The sequence below is a fragment of the Chinchilla lanigera genome, unplaced genomic scaffold (genome assembly GCF_000276665.1).
Source record: "Chinchilla lanigera isolate Chin_1 unplaced genomic scaffold, ChiLan1.0 scaffold00113, whole genome shotgun sequence".
Classification (NCBI taxonomy): Eukaryota; Metazoa; Chordata; class Mammalia; order Rodentia; family Chinchillidae; genus Chinchilla; species Chinchilla lanigera.
The window spans coordinates 2,161,433-2,182,885 of NW_004955514.1; the positions used below are offsets into that span (position 1 = coordinate 2,161,433).

At 64.3% G+C, this 21,453-nt stretch overlaps 1 protein-coding gene across 3 annotated transcripts in view; it reads left to right on the forward strand.

Moving 5' to 3' along the window:
- The first annotated feature begins 4,830 nt into the window (after positions 1–4,830).
- The window catches only part of Dok7 (docking protein 7), a 23,949-nt gene continuing 7,326 nt past the window's right edge, over positions 4,831–21,453 (forward strand). Inside the window, exons 1-6 of one of the 3 annotated variants that reach the window (XM_005408763.2) lie at positions 4,831–4,969; positions 5,039–5,084; positions 12,675–12,905; positions 13,699–13,899; positions 19,434–19,553; positions 20,875–20,994. In XM_005408763.2, the coding sequence (XP_005408820.1) occupies positions 4,916–4,969; positions 5,039–5,084; positions 12,675–12,905; positions 13,699–13,899; positions 19,434–19,553; positions 20,875–20,994 (772 nt within the window). In that variant the 5' untranslated portion in view covers positions 4,831–4,915. The remainder of the gene's footprint in view (positions 4,970–5,038; positions 5,085–12,674; positions 12,906–13,698; positions 13,900–19,433; positions 19,554–20,874; positions 20,995–21,453) is intronic. The other 2 variants (XM_013506796.1, XM_005408764.2) reach the window with 2 other exon arrangements.

Consider the following 21,453-nt stretch of genomic DNA (forward strand, 5'->3'; position numbering starts at 1 on the left):
CACCTCCCGGGATGTCCCAGGGCAGAACAGAAGCCCAGTCTGGCCCCCGGCCAGGCCGTGTGGGAAGTATCAACCCTGGAAGAGGGCAGGCCGTCCGGGCTCCGCTCTGGGCCGCTTGGCTTTACGCTGGCAGCCTGACTCTGTGGGGCTCCTCGGAGGGGCCTGGGGCTACGCCGAGCACTGTGACAGCGGTGGGTCCCGCTGTGCTGAGCCCGGGCCAGGCCGCACCCGGTTGGCACGGGGGAGGCAGGTGTGGAGGATGGACCAGCCATCGCCCCGACCGTGGGAGGAGCTGGGTCCGCTGCAGTCCCCAGATCCCGGCGTGGAGAGCCGGCCGGGGTCCCCGCTGTGACGAGGACTGGGCACCGTCAGCGGCAGCAGGCAGTCCCCACGGTGCCCAGCACTGCAAACCTTCGGAGCTGCAGGGCAGGAAGAGGAGGTGGGGAGCCGATGGCACCGAGCTCAGGTCCTGACCTGGACAGGCGCCTCCACTCTCCCTGCCCAGCCTCGCCTGCCAGGGCCCACGGGGGTGACATCCACGTGCCGCCCCCGGCTGCTTGGAGCCGTGGATAGCACCTCCACCCGTGTCCCAGCCTGGCCCCTCTGCTCCGCACAACGCCACCCAGGAGCTGGTCCAGTGCCCCCATGCCCAGGTGATGGGGGCTCCTCCTCCAGGTGATGGGGACCTGTCGCTGCTCCACGGGCTTCCCTGCAAGCCCCTCTCTGCCAGGTGCGCAGGCACAGGGTGGAACGGGGTGCTGGGCCCACACCTCACCCCTGGGCCTCTTTGGGCCGAGGTGCTCAGAGCCGGCTCGCGTGGATGGGTAGGACAGCTGCCGTCTCAGGAATGCAGCGCCTTCTCAGTGTCGTCCGCTGACCCGTGGAGTGACCACAGCTTTCCTAGACGCCTTTCCCAGTAGGAGGGGTCCATGATCTCTTCCTGTGTCTGAACGGCTGCTGTCAGCCGGTCCCTGCTTTCATCCCAGCTCCCTGGGGCCTGCGCAAGACATGGAGAGCGCGGGTTTTCAGAAGTTTGGTTGAACTCCCTGGTGGGTCACCCGGCCTGGTGTCTTCTTTACAGAAAGACCCTGGGCACTCATGTGGGGTCTTAGATGGTTGCAGGATGGGTTGGGGACTTTATTTCTTGAATCACCCACATGAAGTTATACTTTTATGAATTTGTGAAAAATTTCCTATTTATTGGAACAATGTTGTTTATGGTTATCTTAGTTCACTTTGTTACTATAACAAGTTTTCTGAGGTCAGATAATTTATAAGAAATAGAGGTTACAGCTGTTAGTTATGGTCTGTCAACCTGACTGGACTGAAAACCCTGTGGGGGCTCATGGAGGTGTGGCTGTGGGGTCTGTGTGTGGTCCCCAGCCCTGCCTGTCTGGCGCTGTTCCCCCGCTCTGTTCTCTGGTCCCTGTGACTCAAACATTTTGCTCCTTCTGCCGTGAGGCCTTGCCTTGCAGCAGCTGACCATGGACTGAACCTCTGAAACCGTGACCTAAATGACACCCCCTCTTCTTTAAACTGAGGGAGTTGGGTCCTGTGTCCCAGCGACAGGACCGTGGCTGACACAGAGATTTGTGCAGCTCATGGGTCTGGGCATCTGGTGAGACCTCGCACAGCTTTGCTACCCGGTGCAAGGCCCCCACGGGAGACAAGGCCAGCTGTCCACTGGAGTCTCTCCTCTCCTTTTAAAGATAGCAGTGCCACCCTGGGGGCCCTCATGGCCTCTGCGGAACCCCACTACCTCCCAGAGGCTCACCTCCAGATACATTAACTTACAAATTCCTGACTCGTGATGCTTGGGTGACACGTCCGTCTATGGCTGTGGCTTTCGGTCACACTTGTGACCTGAGACAGACCAGCTTGCAGCGAGGAGAAGGTGATGTGGGCTCGTGCTTTTGGAGGTCTCAGCCCGTGGTCGGTTGACTGCTTTGGGTCTGACGTTGAGGCAGAAGTGGGAGGAGGGGCTGCATGGCCAGGAAGTGAGAGAGAGACAGTACTCTGGGAAGCTGAGGCAGGAAGGTGGCAAGTTCTAGCCCAGGCTGGCCAATTTAATGAATGAATGGGAATTTGTTTCAAAATTAAAAGATTGAAAGGTCTGGGGATGTGTCTGAGTTCAATCCCCAGTACTGCAGAGAGAGACAGGGGAGTGGGGATGGCCGAAGTCCTGCTGTCCCTTGAAGCCACACACCAAGGACCTAGGGGCCTCCTAAAGGCTCCCTCCCCCAGTAGCCCAAGGACTGACTGAGCTTCAGCACGCTCCGCTCCGCGTCCAAACTGTGGCCGTGGCCACAGTGGGATATCACAAAGGCGACAGAAACGTGCTGTCCCCTAGTGCAGGAGGCTGGGCATCCGTGACCACGGCGTGGCCACCACCTCTGTCCTCTTGCGGGAGCCCTCCTTGCTGGGTGCACAGAGAGTGCAAGCTCTGCCGTGTCTGTCCTCTGCTGAGGGCACTCGTGCTGTCAGATGGGGCCGCACCTGACCCACGCACTCACCGTCACCTCCTCGAGGTCACAGTCACACTGCGGGCACCGCTGAGCCCCAGCTCCTTGGCCCGCCCTGTGACTGGTGGAAATTGTTTGGAGGGGGACCCGGTGGCCGGGCCTATGCGTGGTGGCCATCACTTCCATCCTTTTTTTTGGTAGCAGGAATTGAGCTCAGGACCTTGCGCTTGCCAGGCAAGCACTTGTGCCCCTGAGCTGTATCCCTGGCCCATCACTTCCATCCTAACCAAGGGGATATGGGAACATGAATGGGCCATGGGCAGCCAGAGGGTGTTTCTGTCCAGCTCACTGAGCCATGTGCTGGTGCCAGGCCGGGCAGCCCACCTGGTCGGGTCTTCCCCGGGTGTGTAAAACTAGTTGTTTTGAAAGAGCCGGGCACGGTGCCACACACTTATCATCCCAGCACTCAGGAGGCTGTGACAGGAGGATCGCTATGTAGTCCAGGCCAACCTGCACTGCATAGTGAGACCATGTCTCAAAAAACCAAATATTAGCGAGACTCTCACCCATTAACTCACTTGGAGCTCATGGTAGCAATGTCAGGCTGGAGGAGGAAGCCGAGAAAAGCCCCCTGACAATGACAGTGCAGTGCTGTCTGGCAGAGGTCTCTAGCTGTGGAGCCGAGGCCAAGGCAGTGTCCTGTGACTGCCGGCCGCCCAGGCCACAGTGTCGAGTGGCAGTACCGTACTGTGAGCTCAGGCAGTGCACGTGTGATCCGGGCCGCAGTGTGGTGTCCAGTGTCCAGTGCTGCAGGCCGGGTCATCCTGTCTCAGGAGTGACTGTCCCCGCAGGGCCCCAGCTTCCCAGCTGTCTGTTGGTTCCTTGAGAGGCCAACCTCCTTCCAGTCCACTCACTCCTGCTTCCGGGGTGCAGCGTTGCGCCACTGACAACCTGGACACCTGGGGAAACTGAGGCACTAGTAGGCGCAGGAGACGGTCCAGTGTCACAGGGGAGCCAGCCCCTCTCTTCCTCCTCGGAGGTCGTGTCCCTGCCATGCGCAGTCCTGGCGGCTGCAGAGGGTCTGGCCACGGGGCCGGGGGAGGGGACCGCCTGTTCCCACAGTGGGCCAGAGCAGGAGCAGGTGCAGCGCTGGGTGTGGCGAGGCCTGGGCCAGCACCAGCGCCCGGGAATGCTCGGGGCCCTGCCCCTCCCTGTGGGGACCAGCAAGTGCCAGGCGCCCGGGGCAGCGGAAGTGTCCGTGGTGACAGCCCCCCACACCACCCACTCCGGGCGGCTGTCCTGGTTCTGAGGTAGCACCGCCAGGGCGCTGGGGACAGGCACCCCGTGTGGGATGGTTGGCAGCACGCAGGCGTCCTCCTGTGCCCGCTGTTCTCTGCCCCGCCCAGGGACATCAGAATCAACTCTGGCCACTCGGGGGTGGGGAGGGGCACCAGAGCTGGCCCGCTCAGGTGTGAGCAGCTGGGGGCAGCCCTGGCTCGCGTCCACACCGCTCTGGGCCTCAGCTTCTGCTCTGCAGGGAGCACATGGAGCTCTGAGGTCTGACAAGAGGGAGGAAGCCTGGAATGCCTGCCCGTCGGTAGGTATGGTTGACCCTCAGCACTCCCCACCCGAACCACTGGCGCTGAGGAGGGCCGAGCTGCGCGTGGACGGGGAACTGTCTGTCCTGGGGCCCGCTGCCTCCACCTCCAGCCCTCAGGTGCTCCAAGTCCTGGGTCCTGAAGAGTTCTTCAGGTGCGGGGCACCTGTGGTGTAGCCCTGTCAGGCCCCTAGAGCACTTGGGCTGCAGAAGAAGCCCAGGTAAATGGGCCGGGACGGGACAGGCAGGTCCTCCGTGCACCCTGTGGCCCCACCCTGCCCGGGCAGTAGCTCTTCTGGGCAATGGAGGAGGCCCGGGACCGTGGTGTGTCCTGGGCTGGGCCTGCCTGTGGTCACACTGCCCCCCACCCAGTGGCGTAGGGGAGGGGCAGGCACCAGAGGGTGAGCCCAGGGCAGGTGAGGACAGCACAGACTTGGATTCTGTCCTCGTGCAAGCCAATGTCGCTTTTGTGGGGTTTCTTTGCATTTGTAAGGAAGGCCGGCCCCGCCCCCCCACCCCCACAAGGTCTGAGATGCCTGAGCTCCAGACTATGCTAGCCTCAGGTGGCCTCAGGCGGCCACACCGCAGGGGGTGCCAGGCATGGACAGTGGGGACGGAGGGCAGGTGCAGGGGGGCAGCCGCCTCCTTGCCGGTTCCACCTGGACGGCCGGGCATGGAGACCCCGCCCCTTCCTGCCACTGCGGCCAGGTCCCTAGTCCCGCCCGCTGCTTTGGCCCGCCCTCCTGGCCCAGCCCAGGGCCCTCCCAGCTATTTTGAAAGTGACCCTGGGCTCAGGCGCCTGGGGCGCTGGGAGAGGTCGCGGTGGCGGCGGGCGCAGTGGGAACCATGACAGAAGATGACCGAGGCGGCGCTGGTGGAGGGCCAGGTCAAGCTGCGGGACGGCAAGAAGGTCGGGGAGCGGCAGGGGCGCGGGGCGGGGGCGCGCGGGGCGGCTGCTCACGCTGTCTTGTCCCTGCAGTGGAAGAGTAGGTGGCTCGTGCTGCGCAAGCGGTCGCCGGTGGCAGGTGAGTGCCGGGCAGGCGGTGGGGCGGCGTGGGTGTGGGTGGCCGGGTCCCCATCCGGCTCCTCCGATGCCGCCGGGGCGCCAGCTTGCCTGAAATAGCCCCGTGGCGGAGCCCTGAAACCCGGCCCGGCCGTAACCGGAGAGCCAGAGCGCCTCCAGCCCGGTGCTGGGACAGGGACGCTGTTCCGCCGGGAGCTGCAGGCGGCCAGGAGGGTGCCCGCTCCACAGAGCCTGGAGCCGGCAGCTGCCCCATCCAGAAGAGGGGCTGGTGGGGGGCCGGTGGGGGGCCAGGCTCAGAGCCTCCCACGGTGTGACAAGGGAACTCCAGAAAGCCGCTGTCCTTTTGGGGGCCACGTTGTGCTGGTGCCCAGCTTGGCACAGGAGCCCGCGCTGCCTGGGGTGCCGGGGCCGGGCTGGGCCGCCAGGTGGGCAGGGTCCCACCAGTGCATCCCAGGGAAGTGACGCCGCCCTTGCTAGGGGCGCAGGCCTCCAGGGAGAGTGCAGAGTAACCCGCAGCTCTGGCTCGCAGCCAGCGCCTCCAGGGTGGAAGTCAGTGCGGAGCCCGCGGCTGCCGGGAGCCGATAGAGGCAGAGCCGAAAGCTGCAGCTGTTTCGGGGGACAGGTGCCTCAGAGCCACCCCGGGTCTGCAGGGGACGCTGGGCAGGGTGCATGCAGGCGCCGGGCGTCTGTCCACTCCCGGGGAGGGGGCAGCTGCTTTTGTGGACAGAATCACTTCCTGCCTAGGACTTGGCCCCGTACTAGGAGCCCCACACCTCCTCGGTCCTCATGCCAGGCCCCGTGCCGCCCGGAGTGTGGGGTCCCTGTCCTCAGAGGCACCAGGCTGTCTGGTGGGTGGGACTGGGCCGGCACCGTCTGGCTGGGGGGGCACCGAGGCCGGCACAGGGCTGGGCGTGACTCACGCCCTGTGGGTCTGGGGACGAGTCCCGCTCCGGGGGGTGGCGGACTCAGAGGAACTCAGCTTGTTCAGTGGCACAGGGGTCAGTGTCTCTGTGGAACCCTATAGAGGCCAGGGGGCCAGGGAGGTCACCATGGACAGATGTCCACCCAGAAGAGCGTCCTTGCCTGGATCAGAGGCAGCGTCCTGGGGGCAGGGCTGGGGACACGAGCAGGCGCTGGCTGTCGGGAAGCTGCTGAGGGCCCCTGCCTCTGAGGCATATCTGGGGTTCTCACGGTGGGGAGCAGAGGCCCTTGCAGTGGACAGCCAGTGAGCTAGGGGGTGGGCTGACCCCGGGTTAGGCTTGGGTGGGGTTGGGACAGGTGGGCAGTGATGGTGTGGATGTCCCTGGAGTCCTGCCCACTGTCCCACTACCCTGGAGCTGAGCTCTCAGTCACCGCTGCTGGGCTGGAGTCTAGGACGGTCCCTTGGAACCCCACATTCCCCTGGGAGCCCAACCTTTAGCTCCCCAAGACTCCCAGGTCCCGGTGTGTGGGGATGAAGGGCGCAGCCTGCTCTCCTGTCGTGCGAAATCCATGGCCCCATTAAAGGTCAGCATAGAACTGGTCGGTGGGGAGCAAGTTGGCTCCTCGGGGGGCACTTCCTGCTGTGCTTTGCCCAGGTGGCACCTGCTCTTGGGGTGAAGCTTGGTTGGCAGAGAACGCAAAGCTGGGCCACACACAGAGGGCTGGGGTTGCAGGGGGACAAATGCTGCTGGGCCCTGGGTTGTGCGGTGTTCTGTGTGGGGCAAGGTTTCGGGGTGCTGGTCCTCAGCACTGTGCTCTGAGGCCTCTCCCTGTCCTGGCTGGAGTCCACGTCTGGCCCTTCCCCCTCGGCGGCCCTGGGCGTGGGGCGGTCCGTGTCCCATGCTGGTTGGGGTGTACTGAGGCCAGTGCCTCTGTCTTATTCCCCTGGTGGGAGGCTCTGCCTGGGAAGCACCCTGGCGTCCTGCTGGGGTGCAGCCACAGTTTTTCCTGGTGTGTGCATCTTGGAGAGGCTGTTCCCCGCTCTCCTAAGGACTGCCCTGAGCATGGCACAGAAGCCACCGCAGGGATGAGCACCCAGGGCTGGCAGGGCCTTGGAGTGGTCCTAGACAGTGAACCCTCGAGGAGCTGGCCCAGACAGGCCAGGACCGGCGATCTTCACTCCGTCTCTTGGGTCCCAGCCTTTTGCCACCCCTCGGAGACACACCAGGAGCCTGGCCTGGTCACAGTGACAGCAAAGGCCTGGGGTCCACAGCCAGCGCAGGAGGGGCTCCAGGCCTGAGTACCGGGGCCCCCGGGGTGTCTGCAGCAGCCTGTGCCCCCACGACGCAACCTTTCGCCAGGGGTGGGCCCTGCTAAGACAGCAGGCTCCCCAGGAGGGTGTGGGTCTCGGGGCAGTGCCCAGGTCCCCTCGGCAGCTGGCATGGCTTTGGGCCATCTGCACCTCTGCTGCCGCCTCCTTGGTGGGATAGGGTGGCACCTTTGTCCCCGCTGAGCGCAGGCTGGGGTGGTGGCTGGGTCTTCTCTCCCCACAGGGACACCGCAGGATAGGGCGTGGCCCCGAGGGCCAGGGAACCTGAGCGCTGAGTGACAGTCACATCCTCCCGGGAGCTCTCGGGCAGGGCACAGTTGGTCCCTGCACGGACACTACCAGGGCTTTGGGGTGGCTGAGCAGGCAGCATGAGCCTTGCTACTGTGTGTCCGTGTTCTGGGGTGGCCCGGGCATGACCTGTGCCAGGCAGCAGCGCCATGAGCAGTGCTTCCTCCCTGCGTCAGTCACGGGAGTGGGAGGGCGGGCCCAGCACGGGCCCTTCCCGCAGCCCCGGGTGTCCAGCCCTTCCCGGCCGCTCAGGGCTCAGCAGGGTCCCCTCGGGCTCTGGCCCGCGCTCTTCCGGGGTGCTGCCTCAAGGCCACCCTGACCTCCAGGGGCCCAGCCTCCCATGCTGCTGGGTGGTGTGGCTGCTCCTCCTCCCCGGCCTCCAGGCCCTTCTCGTCGTCCATCTGTCCTCCCTCCTCCCTGGCCGCCGTCAGCCCTGGCTCTGACGGCATCTGGAGATCATGACTCCGTGGTTATTTTTACATCCCAGACGCCGGTCCAGCTGCCTGCTCGTGGCCCAGCTCTGCGTCCCCGGGCTGTACCACCTCTCGCCCCGGCCCAGCCCGGCCCATCCGACCCACGCACCTCACACTTCAGGGCCCTCGTCCCCACCCGGCTTGCCTCTCCTGGCTGCCGAGGGCCGCCCAGGCCCCTGTGCTGCCTCTGCCCCTTGTTCCGCCCAGCCCGCGTCTGCTCTTCCTGCTGCACAATGTGGGTGCCTCTGCCCATCCACACCGCAGCCAGGGTGGGTGTGGAGACAGCCAGGCCTGCCCCCAGGCTCCTTAGCCCACTCGAGCCCTGCCCAGGGCCTCTGCACTGGCCCTGCCCCCGACAGTGACAGTGTGTCCCTGGGGCTGCTGCAATGGCCCCTCCTGAAAACACCCCCAGCCCACACCCAGGTGGTCCCTGCTCTGCCGCCGGGCCACCTGTTTCTGGCCCCTGAGTGGTGCTTTGCTGACAGTCATCTTGGTGTCCCACACTTCTGGGAGTGCCGCAGCATTCTGAGATGAGCAGGGCTGGGCACCGGGACGGAGGTGGGGAGAGGCGGGCAGAGCCTCAGGGTCCTCACTGCCTCCAGGGCTGACCGGCCCTGGCCCTGGCTCCTTGCCTTCACACGCCCTGTGCTGCTGGCCTCCCTGGAGGGTGGGATGGTGGGTCCTACACTGGATACCTGAGTCTGCTAGGGTGGCACTGGACAGCTGGCCTGGTGGCCACTCCCAACCTGCATGGCCGCTGCTGCTCACCCAGGCTCGCTGTCATGGCACATGCTGGGCTCTCAGGCGGCCTCTGCCCCTGCCAGGTGCTCCTGCTTCTTGGGGAGTGGTGCACGTGGCCAGGGGCAGCAGAGGAGGGGCTGGGCCCGGCTGCACCCTCACTGGGTGCCCGTGGGTGCGGGGTGAGAGTGCATGTGCACATACATGTGTATGCCAGACTGCATGTGTATGCATGCACACATGTGTGAGCAGTTGTATGTGAGTGAGCATGTGTACAGGTCAGGTGTGCTTTACCAGCTGGCCCTGTGTCCTCACAGGGCAAGGCCAGCAGCTCTCTGGGGCCCCTCATTAAGATGCTAATGCCCCAGCATCCCCCGTACCCCTGTCACGGCCCAAGGCCCCCTGCTGACACATCCCCTCAGGGTCAGGGTCCTGGTGCCAGACCCCCACTTTTCGTGGGGTGTGCCTGGGCATGCACACGCTGGTGCAGATGTGTGTGAGTGGGAGGGAGGGCTGTCTCCCAGGGCTGTTGCAGGAGTCAGGCAGTGACACCGGCCCAGAGGTCCGGGAGGCAGAAGTCTGCAGTCCAGGCATGGGCGGGGATCTGTGTGGGACCCTCCTGCTTCCCAGCTCCGGTGGCTCCAGGTGTCCTTGGCTTGTGGCCTTGTCGCTCCAGTCCCTGGCTCCTAGCACACCTGTCCTCCTCGTGTCTCCCTCCTCTTCTGCCTCTCACAAGGACACCGTCAAACTTCTTTCCAGGGACAGATGGCTGCCTTAGGGGCAGCCTGGCTGGCCTGGCTTGGTGGGATGTGGTCGTCTTTATTCAAAAGGTCACACTCCATCCTGTGACCCCAGCACTCTGGGATGCTGAGTCGGGAGGATCCCAAGTTCAAGCCTATGGGGGCGAAAGTCTGAGGTCAAGGTGTGACCTCAGGACTGCTGAAGCCCGGCTCACCTTGAGCCTCTCAGCTTGACGCTGCCTTTCCCCAAATGCCACACGCACACTCAGGGTTAGGAGGGGACATAGTTTGAGGCCACTGCTGAGACCCTGTGGGTGGAGTCTGCACTTGTAGGCAAAGTTCAGAGAGATCAGCCAGGTGACATCGGGGTGTCAAGAGAGGGTCTTGGGGACAAGTACAGGGCCTTGCATGCAGCTCCCCCCCCCCAAATAGGCTTGCAGCACACAGACCGATGACCGGCCTGGCGGCCCATGGTGCAACACCCACGTGCAGGAGTCAGCAAACTGGTGTCAGGCCCAAGTCCAGCCACCTCCTGCCTCTGTGAGTAAGGATTGTAGGAAGCAGGCGTGGCCGATCCCACGCGCCGCCCAGGGCTCTTCTGGAGTTGAGCCGTGGTGCTGGAGGCTGTGAGCCGTCAGCCGACATCCCTTCCAGTGTGGAGCGAACAGGAAAGCTTGCCCACTCCTCTCGCCACCGTGTGCGGCGGGGCAGCTTCTCTTGCAGGAGCGGGGATTGAACCCAGGGCCCTGGACATGCTGGGCAAGGGCTCTACGCTGAGCTACATCCCCAGCCCTTTCTATTGTTATTCTGACAGTGTCTCGCCAAGTTGCCCAAGCTGGCAAGCCTTGAATTTACAATGCCTCTGCCTCAGCCTTGCAGCGTGCTGGGATCGCAGCATGGAAGGCGACTCCTGGAATACAGGAGGCCACCCCGCCCATGCCAGGCCGGCCAGGCTGCCCCTCCAGGAGCCGTCTGTTCCTGGACAGAGGTCTGCCCCTCCTCCAGGCTATGTTTTCCAGCCGGGGCGGTCTCTGAAGTGGGTGGCCCTCAGGAGCTCAGGCAAACGGGCAGCCTAGACGCCGCCCTGAGGGACACCGCAGTGTCCAGGTGAGCCCTGCAGGAGGCAGGGGCACAGGCAGCGGGGCCTTGGCCTGAGCGGGCAGTGTGGATGTCTGGTCCAGGGCAGTGGCCTGTGTGGGGGGCCAGCAGGGACAGCACAGGGGCTGCAGGAGGAGAGGGGCAGAGGGAGTCTTTGGATGGTCCCGGAGGGGCAGCTCTCACGTGCAAATCCTCTGTTGCTCTTGGGTTGGAGGGGGCTGCCGTGCCCACGTGTGGGCAGCAACGATGGTGCCCAGGGCTGTACTGCAGGCCTCAGGAGGCAGCTGTGGAAGCTGGTCATTGGTGGAAGTGCCACCACCATGGGGCAGGTCTCGGGGACAGAGCGGCCCCTGCCTGGGGCAGGGCAGCAAAAGGAGGCCAGTTGCTTGGCCACACTGGCGGCATTAGCCTGGTTCCTTGGTGCATGGTGACCAGACCCGCCTGAAGCTGACCAGGCTCTGATGCCCCTCAGGCACAGGTGGCCAAGGAAAAGAAGAGAAATAAAATTGGGCTGAGGATTTAGCTCAGCGGCACAAACGCCTGCCTGGCACGCGTGAGGTCCTGAGTTCAATTCCCCGTACAAAAAAAGAGAAAGAAGCAGACGGCCAAGGACTGGGGTAGGTCAGGGCAGCCCGCCGTGCTCACGCCCACTGCTGCCCCGCGGCTTCCGTTGCCCAGGCAATGCCCTTTCCGTGCCACGTTGTCCCTCGGGTTTGGTTTCTCGGTGCTCCGGGCATGGTGGAGGACATTCCTGTAAGGACACTTGCCTTATTAGACTACTTCTCCCCAGCCCAGGCTTCACCCACTGCCTGGCTTCTCCGTGCTGCAGCCCCTTCTGGACGCCCTCGGGACAGACCTGGCACAGCGCCGGTGGGCCGATAGGTCTCTGCGGGTCCTGGTTCTTTCCTCCTTCTCCCTGAGAGTGCCTTTGCGCTTTGTGGTCAAAAACCTTCAGACCCGGGACAGAGTTTCAGATAGAAGCAAAACCCTGCTGCCCCGCCGGCCCCGTTTTTGTCAGTAGTCTCCTGGCACACGGCCGTGCCTGCTGCCTCCCTGCTGTCTGTGGCTGCTCTCGGGCAATACAGAGATGTCCTCCGGCCCTGGATGCCTGTGACCTGGCCTCTGGCCACGCTGAGCCTGGCTCGGCTGCGACTGGACTGGGATTGAGGGGCAGGGCTGGGAAGGGGGCGGGTGTGCGACTCTGCGCTGGATTCTGTAGCAGAATTGATGTGTGCATTGCGGTCACCTGGATTCTGATCTCTGTGGGTTTGCCAGGCCCGTGAAGAGAGGTGCCGTCTGCTTTTCAAAGGCCTGGCGAGAGCACGCCCCACCGCCCCTCCTCACTCTGCCCTGAGCACTGCCTGGGCTCCTGGGCCTGAGTGTCTTGCAGGACTGTCCTGCAAACGCCTGTGGATGGGGTTTGCCTTAGGCCCTTGCACCTTCAGCAAAGGTGGGGTGTCCTGGGGTCCCTGGCTGCTGGTTTAGAGGAGCCCTATGTACTGAGGCTGGTCCTGTACGGAGCAGTGGTGGGCAGGGTCTCGGTGGCAGTGTCCTCTGTGGCCTCCTGGGGCAGGACCTGTACCTAGGGCCACACAGGGGCAGCTGTGCTGAGTGGGGTGAGCTTCATCCGGGCCTTGGTGGACAGCGACTGTGCTGGTGGCCTGCAGTTCGGACAGTGGTGGGTCAGGTCAGAGGGTGGGGTCAGGAGGCCCGGCGACGCCCCACTGCCCCCAGGGGTGGGGTCCAGGCCACACCCTGGAAACCAAGCACGGGGAGAAGCAGTCTGGGTGGGGAGGCACGGGAAGCCGTTAGGGGTGGGGGCTGTGTCAGCTCCACAGCCCGGTGCTTAGCCAAGGTGGGCACCAGGACCGGGGCCTCGGGGACGTCTCGGGGGTCCTGGGCCTTGCCATGGGGGCACGAGGCTCGCGAGGCCCACACCTGCCCCGGGCCCAGTGCGGGGTGCTCGGTGGCCCCTGATAACCCCGCCTCTCCTGTCAAAACAGACTGCCTGCTGATGCTGGTCTACAAGGACCGGGCTGAGCGCACCAGGGGCCTCCGGGAGCGCAGCAGCCTGACCCTGGCAGACATCTGCGGCCTGGAGCCCAACCTGCCCTACGAGGGCCTGGCCCACACACTGGCCATCGTCTGCCTGTCCCAGGCTGTCATGCTGGGCTTTGACAGCCGCGAGGCCATGAGCGCCTGGGACGCCCGCATCCGCTATGCGCTTGGTGAGGGTGAGTGACAACCGGGGGCGGAGTTGGTGGTGTCCAAGACGTGATGCCCGCTCCCCTCCCGACACAGGGACAAGAGCCCTGCAGGCCCCTGGTCCAGCGGACGCCCTGCTCTCCAGAGGTTCACCAGCCGGGATTCTAGCCTGGACTGGCCCTGTGGCGCCCCCTTTTCTTTGTGCAGTGGGCAGGGTTTGCCACAGGGGCGGGGCTGCCGACGACATATACAGACATCCCGAGTGACCCAGCACGGCCTGCAGGGCTCAGGTGCATGGGGTGGGGGTGGCGTTAGACCTAGACACCTCTGGCTCCAGGATGGGGTTGAAGGGGTGCAGGTGGCCCACAGGTGGGTGCCTCAGGCTGGGGGCACCGTCTCTTCCTGAGCTGGGGTGTCTTCCCGGGTGGGGAGAGGGAAGCAGGGCATGGCGCCCAGCCACCTCGGAGCAGGGTGCTGGTGTCAGGCTGAGCAGGGACAGGCTGGGGCACAAACCTCACTGTTACGCTCCCAGGGTGCTGGGCACCCTCAGCCTCAGTTTCCCCTCTGTGAAACGAGAAGGGCTATGTGCACTGGCCCCAGCCCTGGAGTGCGGGGCCGAGTCCCATGGAGACTGCCAGGTTGTGCTGTTAGGCTGCAGGCCGCAGCACCCCTAGTTCCCGCCCGAGTGAGAACTGCTGAAGGAGTGGGCAAAGAAAGAGGAGCCCTCGCGGGCAGGCGGCGCGCCCCCTGCATCCCTCTGCCCTTGTCGCGCACAGGGAAGGTGAGCGGCTTCGATGCCTGCTGACCCCACCTGCCCTCCAGTGCACAGGTTCCGTGTGACAGTGGCTCCTGGCACCAAGCTGGAGAGCGGCCCAGCCACCCTCCACCTCTGCAACGACGTCCTCGTCCTGGCCAGGGACATCCCTCCGGCCGTCATGGGGCACTGGAAGCTGTCGGACCTGCGGCGCTACGGGGCTGTGCCCAACGGATTCATTTTCGAAGGCGGGACCAGGTGTGGGTACTGTAAGTATGCTGGGTGCAGGGAGCCGGGCCCCTTTCCCTCTGCCAAGGGCACGCGGCCTCCTGGGGGCCCGGCCCCTGCAGGGCTGAGGTGGCCGGCGGCGTGCTGGTGGGTGAGCGAGCGTGCCCGTGTCCCCCGGGCTCAGCCCCTCCCGGCTCAGCCCCAGCTCCTCCCTCCTCTGTGCCTGCCCCACGCCGGCTGAGCCCGGCCTTCCCCACCTGTGGCTCGTGAGGCCAGCGCGGGTGAGGGGGAGCAATGAGGGGGACACTGAGTCCTGCTGGGCGAGTGCTCAGCCCTCCGCTCCGGAGCAAGGGCATCAGAGGGGACCGTAGGGTGATGGAGGCCCAGCTCCGCTGCTCGGGCCGGGGACCCCGGCTGTGGGGCTCGTGAGCTGCTCGGAGCAGGCGGGAGCGGGCGGGTGTCCCCTTTCTCTTTGCAGGGCTCCTGGGCTTGGGCCGCAGATGGCCCAGTGCACCAGGCCAGGTGGGGCAGCCCTGTTTATTTCCTCTCAGACGGGAGGGATTTTGCTCCCTGGAGGCCTCTGCCAAAGCTGGTCTTCTGTGTGCGTGGCCCCCTTCCCGGGTGGATGTCTTGGGTACCATACATGACTCTGCCGGAGGCAGAAGCCTGGCATGAGCTGTCATGTTTGCTCCAGGCTACTGGAAGACCAGGGGGACACTCCAGGGCAGCCCAGTGCTTCTGAGCGAGGTCCAGGTCAGCCCCACGAAGCAAGCACGCACTGGGCCCGCACTTGGCTGCTGGTCACCTGGTATTGGGTTGGTCTTGGGCACTCTTCCACGGTCCCTGCAGGACAGGACCCAGTCAGAAAGCCTCGGCCCCTTAGATATGCTCACCCTACTATGAGGGCATCCAGGGTCCCTCAACCTTCACCTGACCTGGCACTGTCCGGAGGGCCAGGGCCTGGGTGCTAAGGGTCCAGAGGCCGCAGACAGTGGGCAGATTCGCAGCTACCTTTGAGCTGTGGCACCTCAGGGACAGCGCCGTGCGCAGCCTGACATCCCAGGTCAGCGGAGCCTCTTGTTTTGAGGGTCCCTGGGGTGAGGACTTGGGTGGGGTGGGGCACACAACAAGGAGGCTGCTCAACTTCCATTCCACTGGGGAGGTGGGCGGTGGGGCCCCTTCCGTGGCACGTGACAAGGATATGCTTTGGAAGCCGGCCCTCGTGCGGTTCTGACACGCAAAGCCAAAGCAGGTGTTTTGGAGGGTGTCCACAGGGACACGAGGCCGTGTGAGGACCCCAGGGAAAAGGGGCAGAGAGAGTGGGGTGGGGGGGGACTGGTGGCCCTGGCACTGACCTGCTATGTTCTCGGTGACGCCTGTGGCCCCAGATGGCCAGAGGAGGCGGCTGTGGGGCCAGGAGGGTGCTGGGCAGCCAGAGAGGCTGACCCCAGGGCCATGGGCCCAAGTTGAGGCCAGACTGCCGGCCCAGAAAACGACAGGGAGGGTGAGTGGCGGGAGGGGCTCCTGGCGGGGAGGGGGCTCCGGTCCACTCCAGGGCTGCATTCATGGGCACAGCAGCATCTGGGGCGGGAGACAAGGGACAAGGCCCTGTCCTCTTCTTCTCCGGCAGGGGTGACACTCAGGGCCCGTGGCATCTGGAGTGGCCTCTGTGAGAACAGCACCTGCAGCCCCCTGGTTGGGGCTTCCCACCCCACCTCCACAGCCCGTGGCGACGTCTGCCTGCTCTGGCTTCCCATGGGGCCATTCCGGGAACCTGCCCACGTGGTATCACAGGACAGCGTTTGCGTGCAGGGAGTCTGTCTCCATCCGTGTCCAGGGAGGCGTTTAGGGCTAAGCGGCCACAGCAGGCATCCAGCGTGGGCCTTGGCATCCAGCGTGGGTCCCATCTGGTGCCCATTGGCTGGCACACCTGCCCGGGTGCAGAGGAAACCAAAGCCTGAGCTGCCCTGTGTGTTCCAGGGCGGTGGTTGGGACCGAGGAGGGGGCCAAGGCTGCTGCCCCTCACTCTGTGGTTCCGGTTCGTGTGAGCTCTGGCTGGCGCAGAGGCCACTCTTTTTCCTCTCGAGGAACAAAAGCCATGCAGGGCAGGATAGGCCAAGGTGGTGGCCACCAGGCGGGACAGCTGCAGGGAGCCTGGACGCTCGCAGCTGTCACAGCTAGTTTGCTCTGGGCGGGAGTGGTCCAAGCTGGCGTGGCGTCCCTCTTCCCTCCAAGCTGTGTGGCCTCAGCACACATCTACAAATGAGGGAGACGCTGGGTTTCAGGGGTGACATACAACGCACTTGCAAATTCTCCTGTGAGCTCAGCCTCCGTGTCCTCTTGTCTGCCATGCGATCCTTGTGTCCCTACTGTGGGATGCCGGGAAGAGTTGGCCATGTGCGCGGAGGACAGGCCTGAATCCAGACCCTACGGTGCACAGCCCTGGCCAGGGTAGGGGTCCTCCCCGTCTTGGGGTGGCTTCGCTCCCCAGCAGCCTGTGTGGGAGCGATGCGCCTGGTGGTCTCCGGCTGAGCATCTCAGGCCCTGGGGTGTCAGCTCCCCCCGACCCACCCTTCTGCAGCTGCCCTGTGCCCCTGCACAGTGACTGTGCCCAGGTCTGCAGTCTCCTGCCCCGCGTCAGGGCACGAGGGGTGGGGCTGCCTGCCTTGCTCTTAGGACGGTGTCTTGGTTACTTTTTTCTCGCTGCTGAGACAAAATACCTGACGCCCAAAATTAAGGAAGGAAAGGTTTATTTCGCTTACAGTTTGTGGAAGTTTCAATCTGTGCTTGGCAGATTATAAGGCAGAGTGGCACGTGGCAGAGAGCTGCATCTCAGGGCGGCAGCACACAGCTGAGTCGCGCACACACCAACGCGGAATGGGGCAGGAATGCCCCAAGCACTCTTTTCCTGTCCCTTACATATGCAAACTATCCACTCCCAGGCAGGTGCAGCTCTCACACCCATATTCAAACTCTAATAGCCTGCCCCAGGGCCGCAGGAGGCTTTGGGGGGACACACAGACATAAACCATAACAGACGGCCAGGAGCGGGCCCCTCACAGGGTCTTGGGAGGTGTGAAGAAAAGTGTGAGGGGGGGCCACTCGGCCTGGTCTGAACAAGGGGTGAGCCCAGCTCAGTGGGGCCGCGGGTGTCGGGTGGGGTTGTCAGTGCTGGGCTGGGTGGTCTCAGGCTGGTACGCAGGCAGGCACTGGGTCCCTTTGGGAGCTGCTGGCCCTGAGGTATTTGGAAGTGTGTGTGCGGGCACGTGTGTGTGTGTGTGTGTGTGTGTGTGTGTGTGTGTAGGGGTTGTTGTGGCGGTGATGATCGAGGGAGGGGCCTGTGAGCGTTGTTAGCAGGTGACACCGTGGTATCTGTTCTCCAGGCTGGGACGCAGAGCACTTCCAGGCCCAGAGGCAGCTTGAAGCCTTGCAAGAAGTTTAAAGCTGACGTCCCATGGGTGCTCCTGACTGGGCTCCAGGGACGCTTGCAGCAGGGCAAGCATTTCCTGTCCCCAGCCTCTGCCTGGGGTAGAAGTTGCTCTCCTGACAAGGGACTGGCTTCCTCCTCCACGCCTCAGAGCCACTTGCTCCTTGTCTTCATACCCACGCTGCGTAACAAACAGCCCCATCCCTTGCAGTTCTGTGGTCAGGGATCTGGGCTGTGCTCGACCGCCTGCCTGCTCCACCTGGCCTTGTCCATATCACTTGGTGGTGGCTGTTGGTGGGTGGCAGGCTGCAAAGCATCCTGTGGCCTGCATCTTGGAAGTTGGTGGGGGTCGGGGCCAGGGCTGCACAGGCAGTGGGGGGCTGTCTCCAGGTGGAGATGTGCGGGGTGGGCATGTTAGGAGTTGTGGACACCCAGAGCCTGAGCCTGTTGGGGTTCAGGGACAGAGGGCTCCTGCAGGGTGGTGTCAGCATGGTGCTGGGCCCCGGGAGGCCTTGCCCCTGGTGCTCAGAGGTGGGGTCCAACGGGGGACGGGTGGTGGCAGGAATGCCAGGTAGGCACACCAGAGCCCAGGCTGTGGATCACCAGGCTCCCAGCCTTCGCCCCGCTGCCGCGTCCCCCTCCCCGCAGACGTCCTGGCGGAAGGCAGGGCCACTCTACTCCCTTCGCAGTGGTTTTTTATAGTCGGGGGACTGATTGTCCTGCAGCCTCTGCCAGCTGTCTGTAAGCGCAGGATTAGAGGCCTGGCCTTTTGTGAGTGCTAGGGCTGGGAGGCTGGGCTCTGGCCCTGGCGGGGTGGCCGGTAGGAACCAGGAACCTCCACGAGGTGCTTCGTATGAGCTGGCACCTGGCCTACCCGACCCGCTTGGAGGGCCCCATCCTCCAGGGCCAGGGTGCACGTGAGCCTCTGGGGGTCCTGTGGGGAGTGACACTGTTTTGTCACCTGGTTTAGATGAGGCTTCCACATTCATAGGTGTGGCCCTGCCCTGCGTGCCCTGGGGCGGCCACATGTGCGGCTGGCCGGCAGCCTGCAGCCGCAGCCCTGTGGCTGCCCGGGGAAGGCAGATGCAGCCGGAGGCAGGGCGTTGGGGCTGAGCCTTCTTGATCTGTGCCTCTTCCGGCCCAGCCCCCAGCCACGTGCGAGGGGCCCTGCATGTGGCTGCCGCGTGCCTTTCTTTGGGCAACGGCAGAGACCAGGAGGAGAGGGATTCTTGGGCGGTGACGCCATGCGGAGCCTCTGGCCCACATGCCCAACTCAGCAGGTGGGCGCAGCCGGCCTGGCCTCCCCATTCACGCGGCCAGCAAGGGATTTCATTCACTGTGGCCAGGCTGGGCCCTCCCTGCTGACTCACTCCTCAGTGTGGAGAGAAAGACCACTCCTGCCCAAGCAGCCTACCGATGGCGTGCAGGGGGGCCCTCTGAGGTGGGCGGAGGGCAGAGGCGGCCCCATACGCTCGCAACCCCAATAGCTACCTCGGGAGCTCCGCTGGGGGTCACCCACTGTGACAAGCCATGTCCTGCAATGTGAGCCTGACTGCGGGCAGCCGGAGCCCTGCCGTGCCCCCTCTACCCTGGAGCAGCCGTGGTGCAGGTGGGGAAATGGGTTCAGAGGGCCGGGACTGATCGTATAGCTGCCTGGCGGCAGAGCCTGTGCGTCCCCCCAAGGAGGGCGGGCAGCCCGTCTCGGTGGAGGGATGAGCTCTCGCCCTGTGCAGCCAATGCAGGGCCCCTTCACTGACACAGACACTGTTCCGCCCTCACCCTGTGCCTGGGGACGGGGCCTCGCTTACACCGGCTTCCCTGCCCTTCCCAGGCGCCGCCCAAGGAGCCCCCCTTGTGCCTTGGGGACAGGCTGGAGACCCAACAGGCAGCTGGTGGTGGCTGTGCCCAGCACCCAGCGCCCAGTGCCCAGCTGGCCTGAGACCTTGCAGGTGTCTGATGCCTGCAGTGGGGTCCCTGGGGTACAGGGGAGATTAAGCCCTGGGCTCAGGCCAGTGCCCTGGACCCGGTGACAGAATTTGCTGGAGTTTGCTCAGGTTTCACGCACCCCTCCACCCCACGCCCACTCTGCAAGAGTCCCCTAGCCATGCTGGGCCAGGCTGAGCCCGCATCGCTGTCCTCCCTCTGCAGGGGCCGGTGTCTTCTTCCTGTCCTCAGCCGAGGGGGAGCAGATCAGCTTCTTGTTCGACTGCATTGTCCGCGGCATCTCCCCGACTAAGGGCCCCTTTGGCCTGCGGCCAGTTCTCCCAGGTGCGTGTGGGCCCTGGCCAGGTTGGCTCCGGTGGGGAGGGGGTGCTTGGTGCTCCCACAGTGGCCAAGGCCTGAGAGCCACCCGACTCATTTGCCCAGCCAGGTGGCTGCCTACTCCTACCTGGAGCTAGGAAACTGGGCCCTTGTTGGGCTGGGGTGGTGGCCGGGGCCACACCACCAGGCAGCCTGGGGCTTCTCCATGCATGGGGCCTGAGCTCTAGGCACCCTTGAGGCCTGGTACCTTCTGATGGGGACAGTTTTATCACAGCTGTGTCTGGATGGGCACAAAGAGGCCTGTGGGAACTCCCTGTCCCCCAGGTGATCCCGGCCTATCCCCACGGCTGGGTTCAGGACCGCTTCCTCCGGTGTGTGGGTCTGAGGTACATTTGGGTGGGCACAGGGTCCCCTGGAGCATAGCTTCCCATCTCCACTCCCTGGTTGTAGCTGGGCACCGTGCTCTAGGAGTAGCCAGGGACATAGCCCAGGCACTGAGGGCTTGGGCAGGGCTCCTGTGTTCTGGCCGGCCCAAGGGAGAGGCCCGGTATGGACAATCTCTGACGCTCTCCTCACCCTCAAGAGGACAGAACTCGTCCTGCTGCCAGGGTGCAGCCTGGGAGGACAGGGCAGCAAACTGTACTGCTCCCAAGGTGGGCACATCCCCCCATAACCCCAGCACACTCGCCACCCACCCCAGAAGCCTCAGGTGGCCCAGTCACCCGAGAGAGAGGAGGCAGCTCCCAGCCTGGAGCCCTGCTGCTGCCAGGCTGTGCAGGATGGTGTGGCAGCGCCCCCTGCTGGCATCATCCTGCCTTGCGGCTGCAGGCACAAATACCCTGGGCGCAAGCGGTGTTTGGACACAGGTCTCCATCCTTTGTGACCCCCAGAGTTATGGCACGGGGCAGCAGGTGCTAGGGGCCAGGGGAGGGCACCACCCAGTATGGGCAGTCACCAGAGGGACTTGCACTCCCCAGGGGGCAGACTTGATGGGGATGGCCTGGGGTCTGCGCCTGCAAGCCAGGAGCCATGGGCGTCCTGTGAGGCTCGGCAGGGAGGACTCAGTCACCCAGGGGACAACAGTGGCACCTTGGTGGGCGTGGGTGGGGCCTGTCCAACTTAGATGGCTCCATTTCGGGGACCCAGGCTGAGCAATGGGGCCTGCGTGGGGGCTGCTTCAGCATCCTGAGCGAGGTCCCAGCATTTGGCCGAGGCATGGGAAGGTCCAGGTCACGGGGAGCCCTGTGTTGGGGGACCCACTGTGAAGTCAGCAGTGTAGGGGCTGGGGCGGGGGCAGCAGAGCCTCACACCCATCTCTCTGCCACAGACCCGAGCCCCAGTGGGCCCTCAGCCATGGAGGAGCGCTCGGCCCAGGAGGCCCTGGAAGCCTTGCAACTGGAAAAGCGGCTCAGCATCCTGTCTCACGTGGGTCGGCCAGGCAGCGGAGGTATGGCCGGTGTGACCCAGGGTGGGCCAGGGGGCCTCATGCACAGCCCATCTCCCAGCAGGGTCAGACAGCCACTTCATGCCCCACCTGCGTGTGTGCAGCCGTCACCCACCCACCCACTCTCCCTCCATTCCTGCTTCTCTTCTGGCTCTTTCATTCATGATGCCTTCTTCCTCATACATCCATTCACCTATCCACCCATCCATCCATCCACCCACCCACCTATCCACCCATCCATCCAACCACCCACCTACCCATCCATCTATCCACCTACCCATCCATGCATCCATCCATCCATCCATCCACTAACCCATCCATCTATCCATCTACCCATCTATCCATCCATCCATCCAACCATCCATCCCTCCATCTATCCATCCATCCATCCATCCATCCATCCATCCATCCATCCATCCACCCATCCACCCACCCACCCATCCACCCACCCACCCATCCATC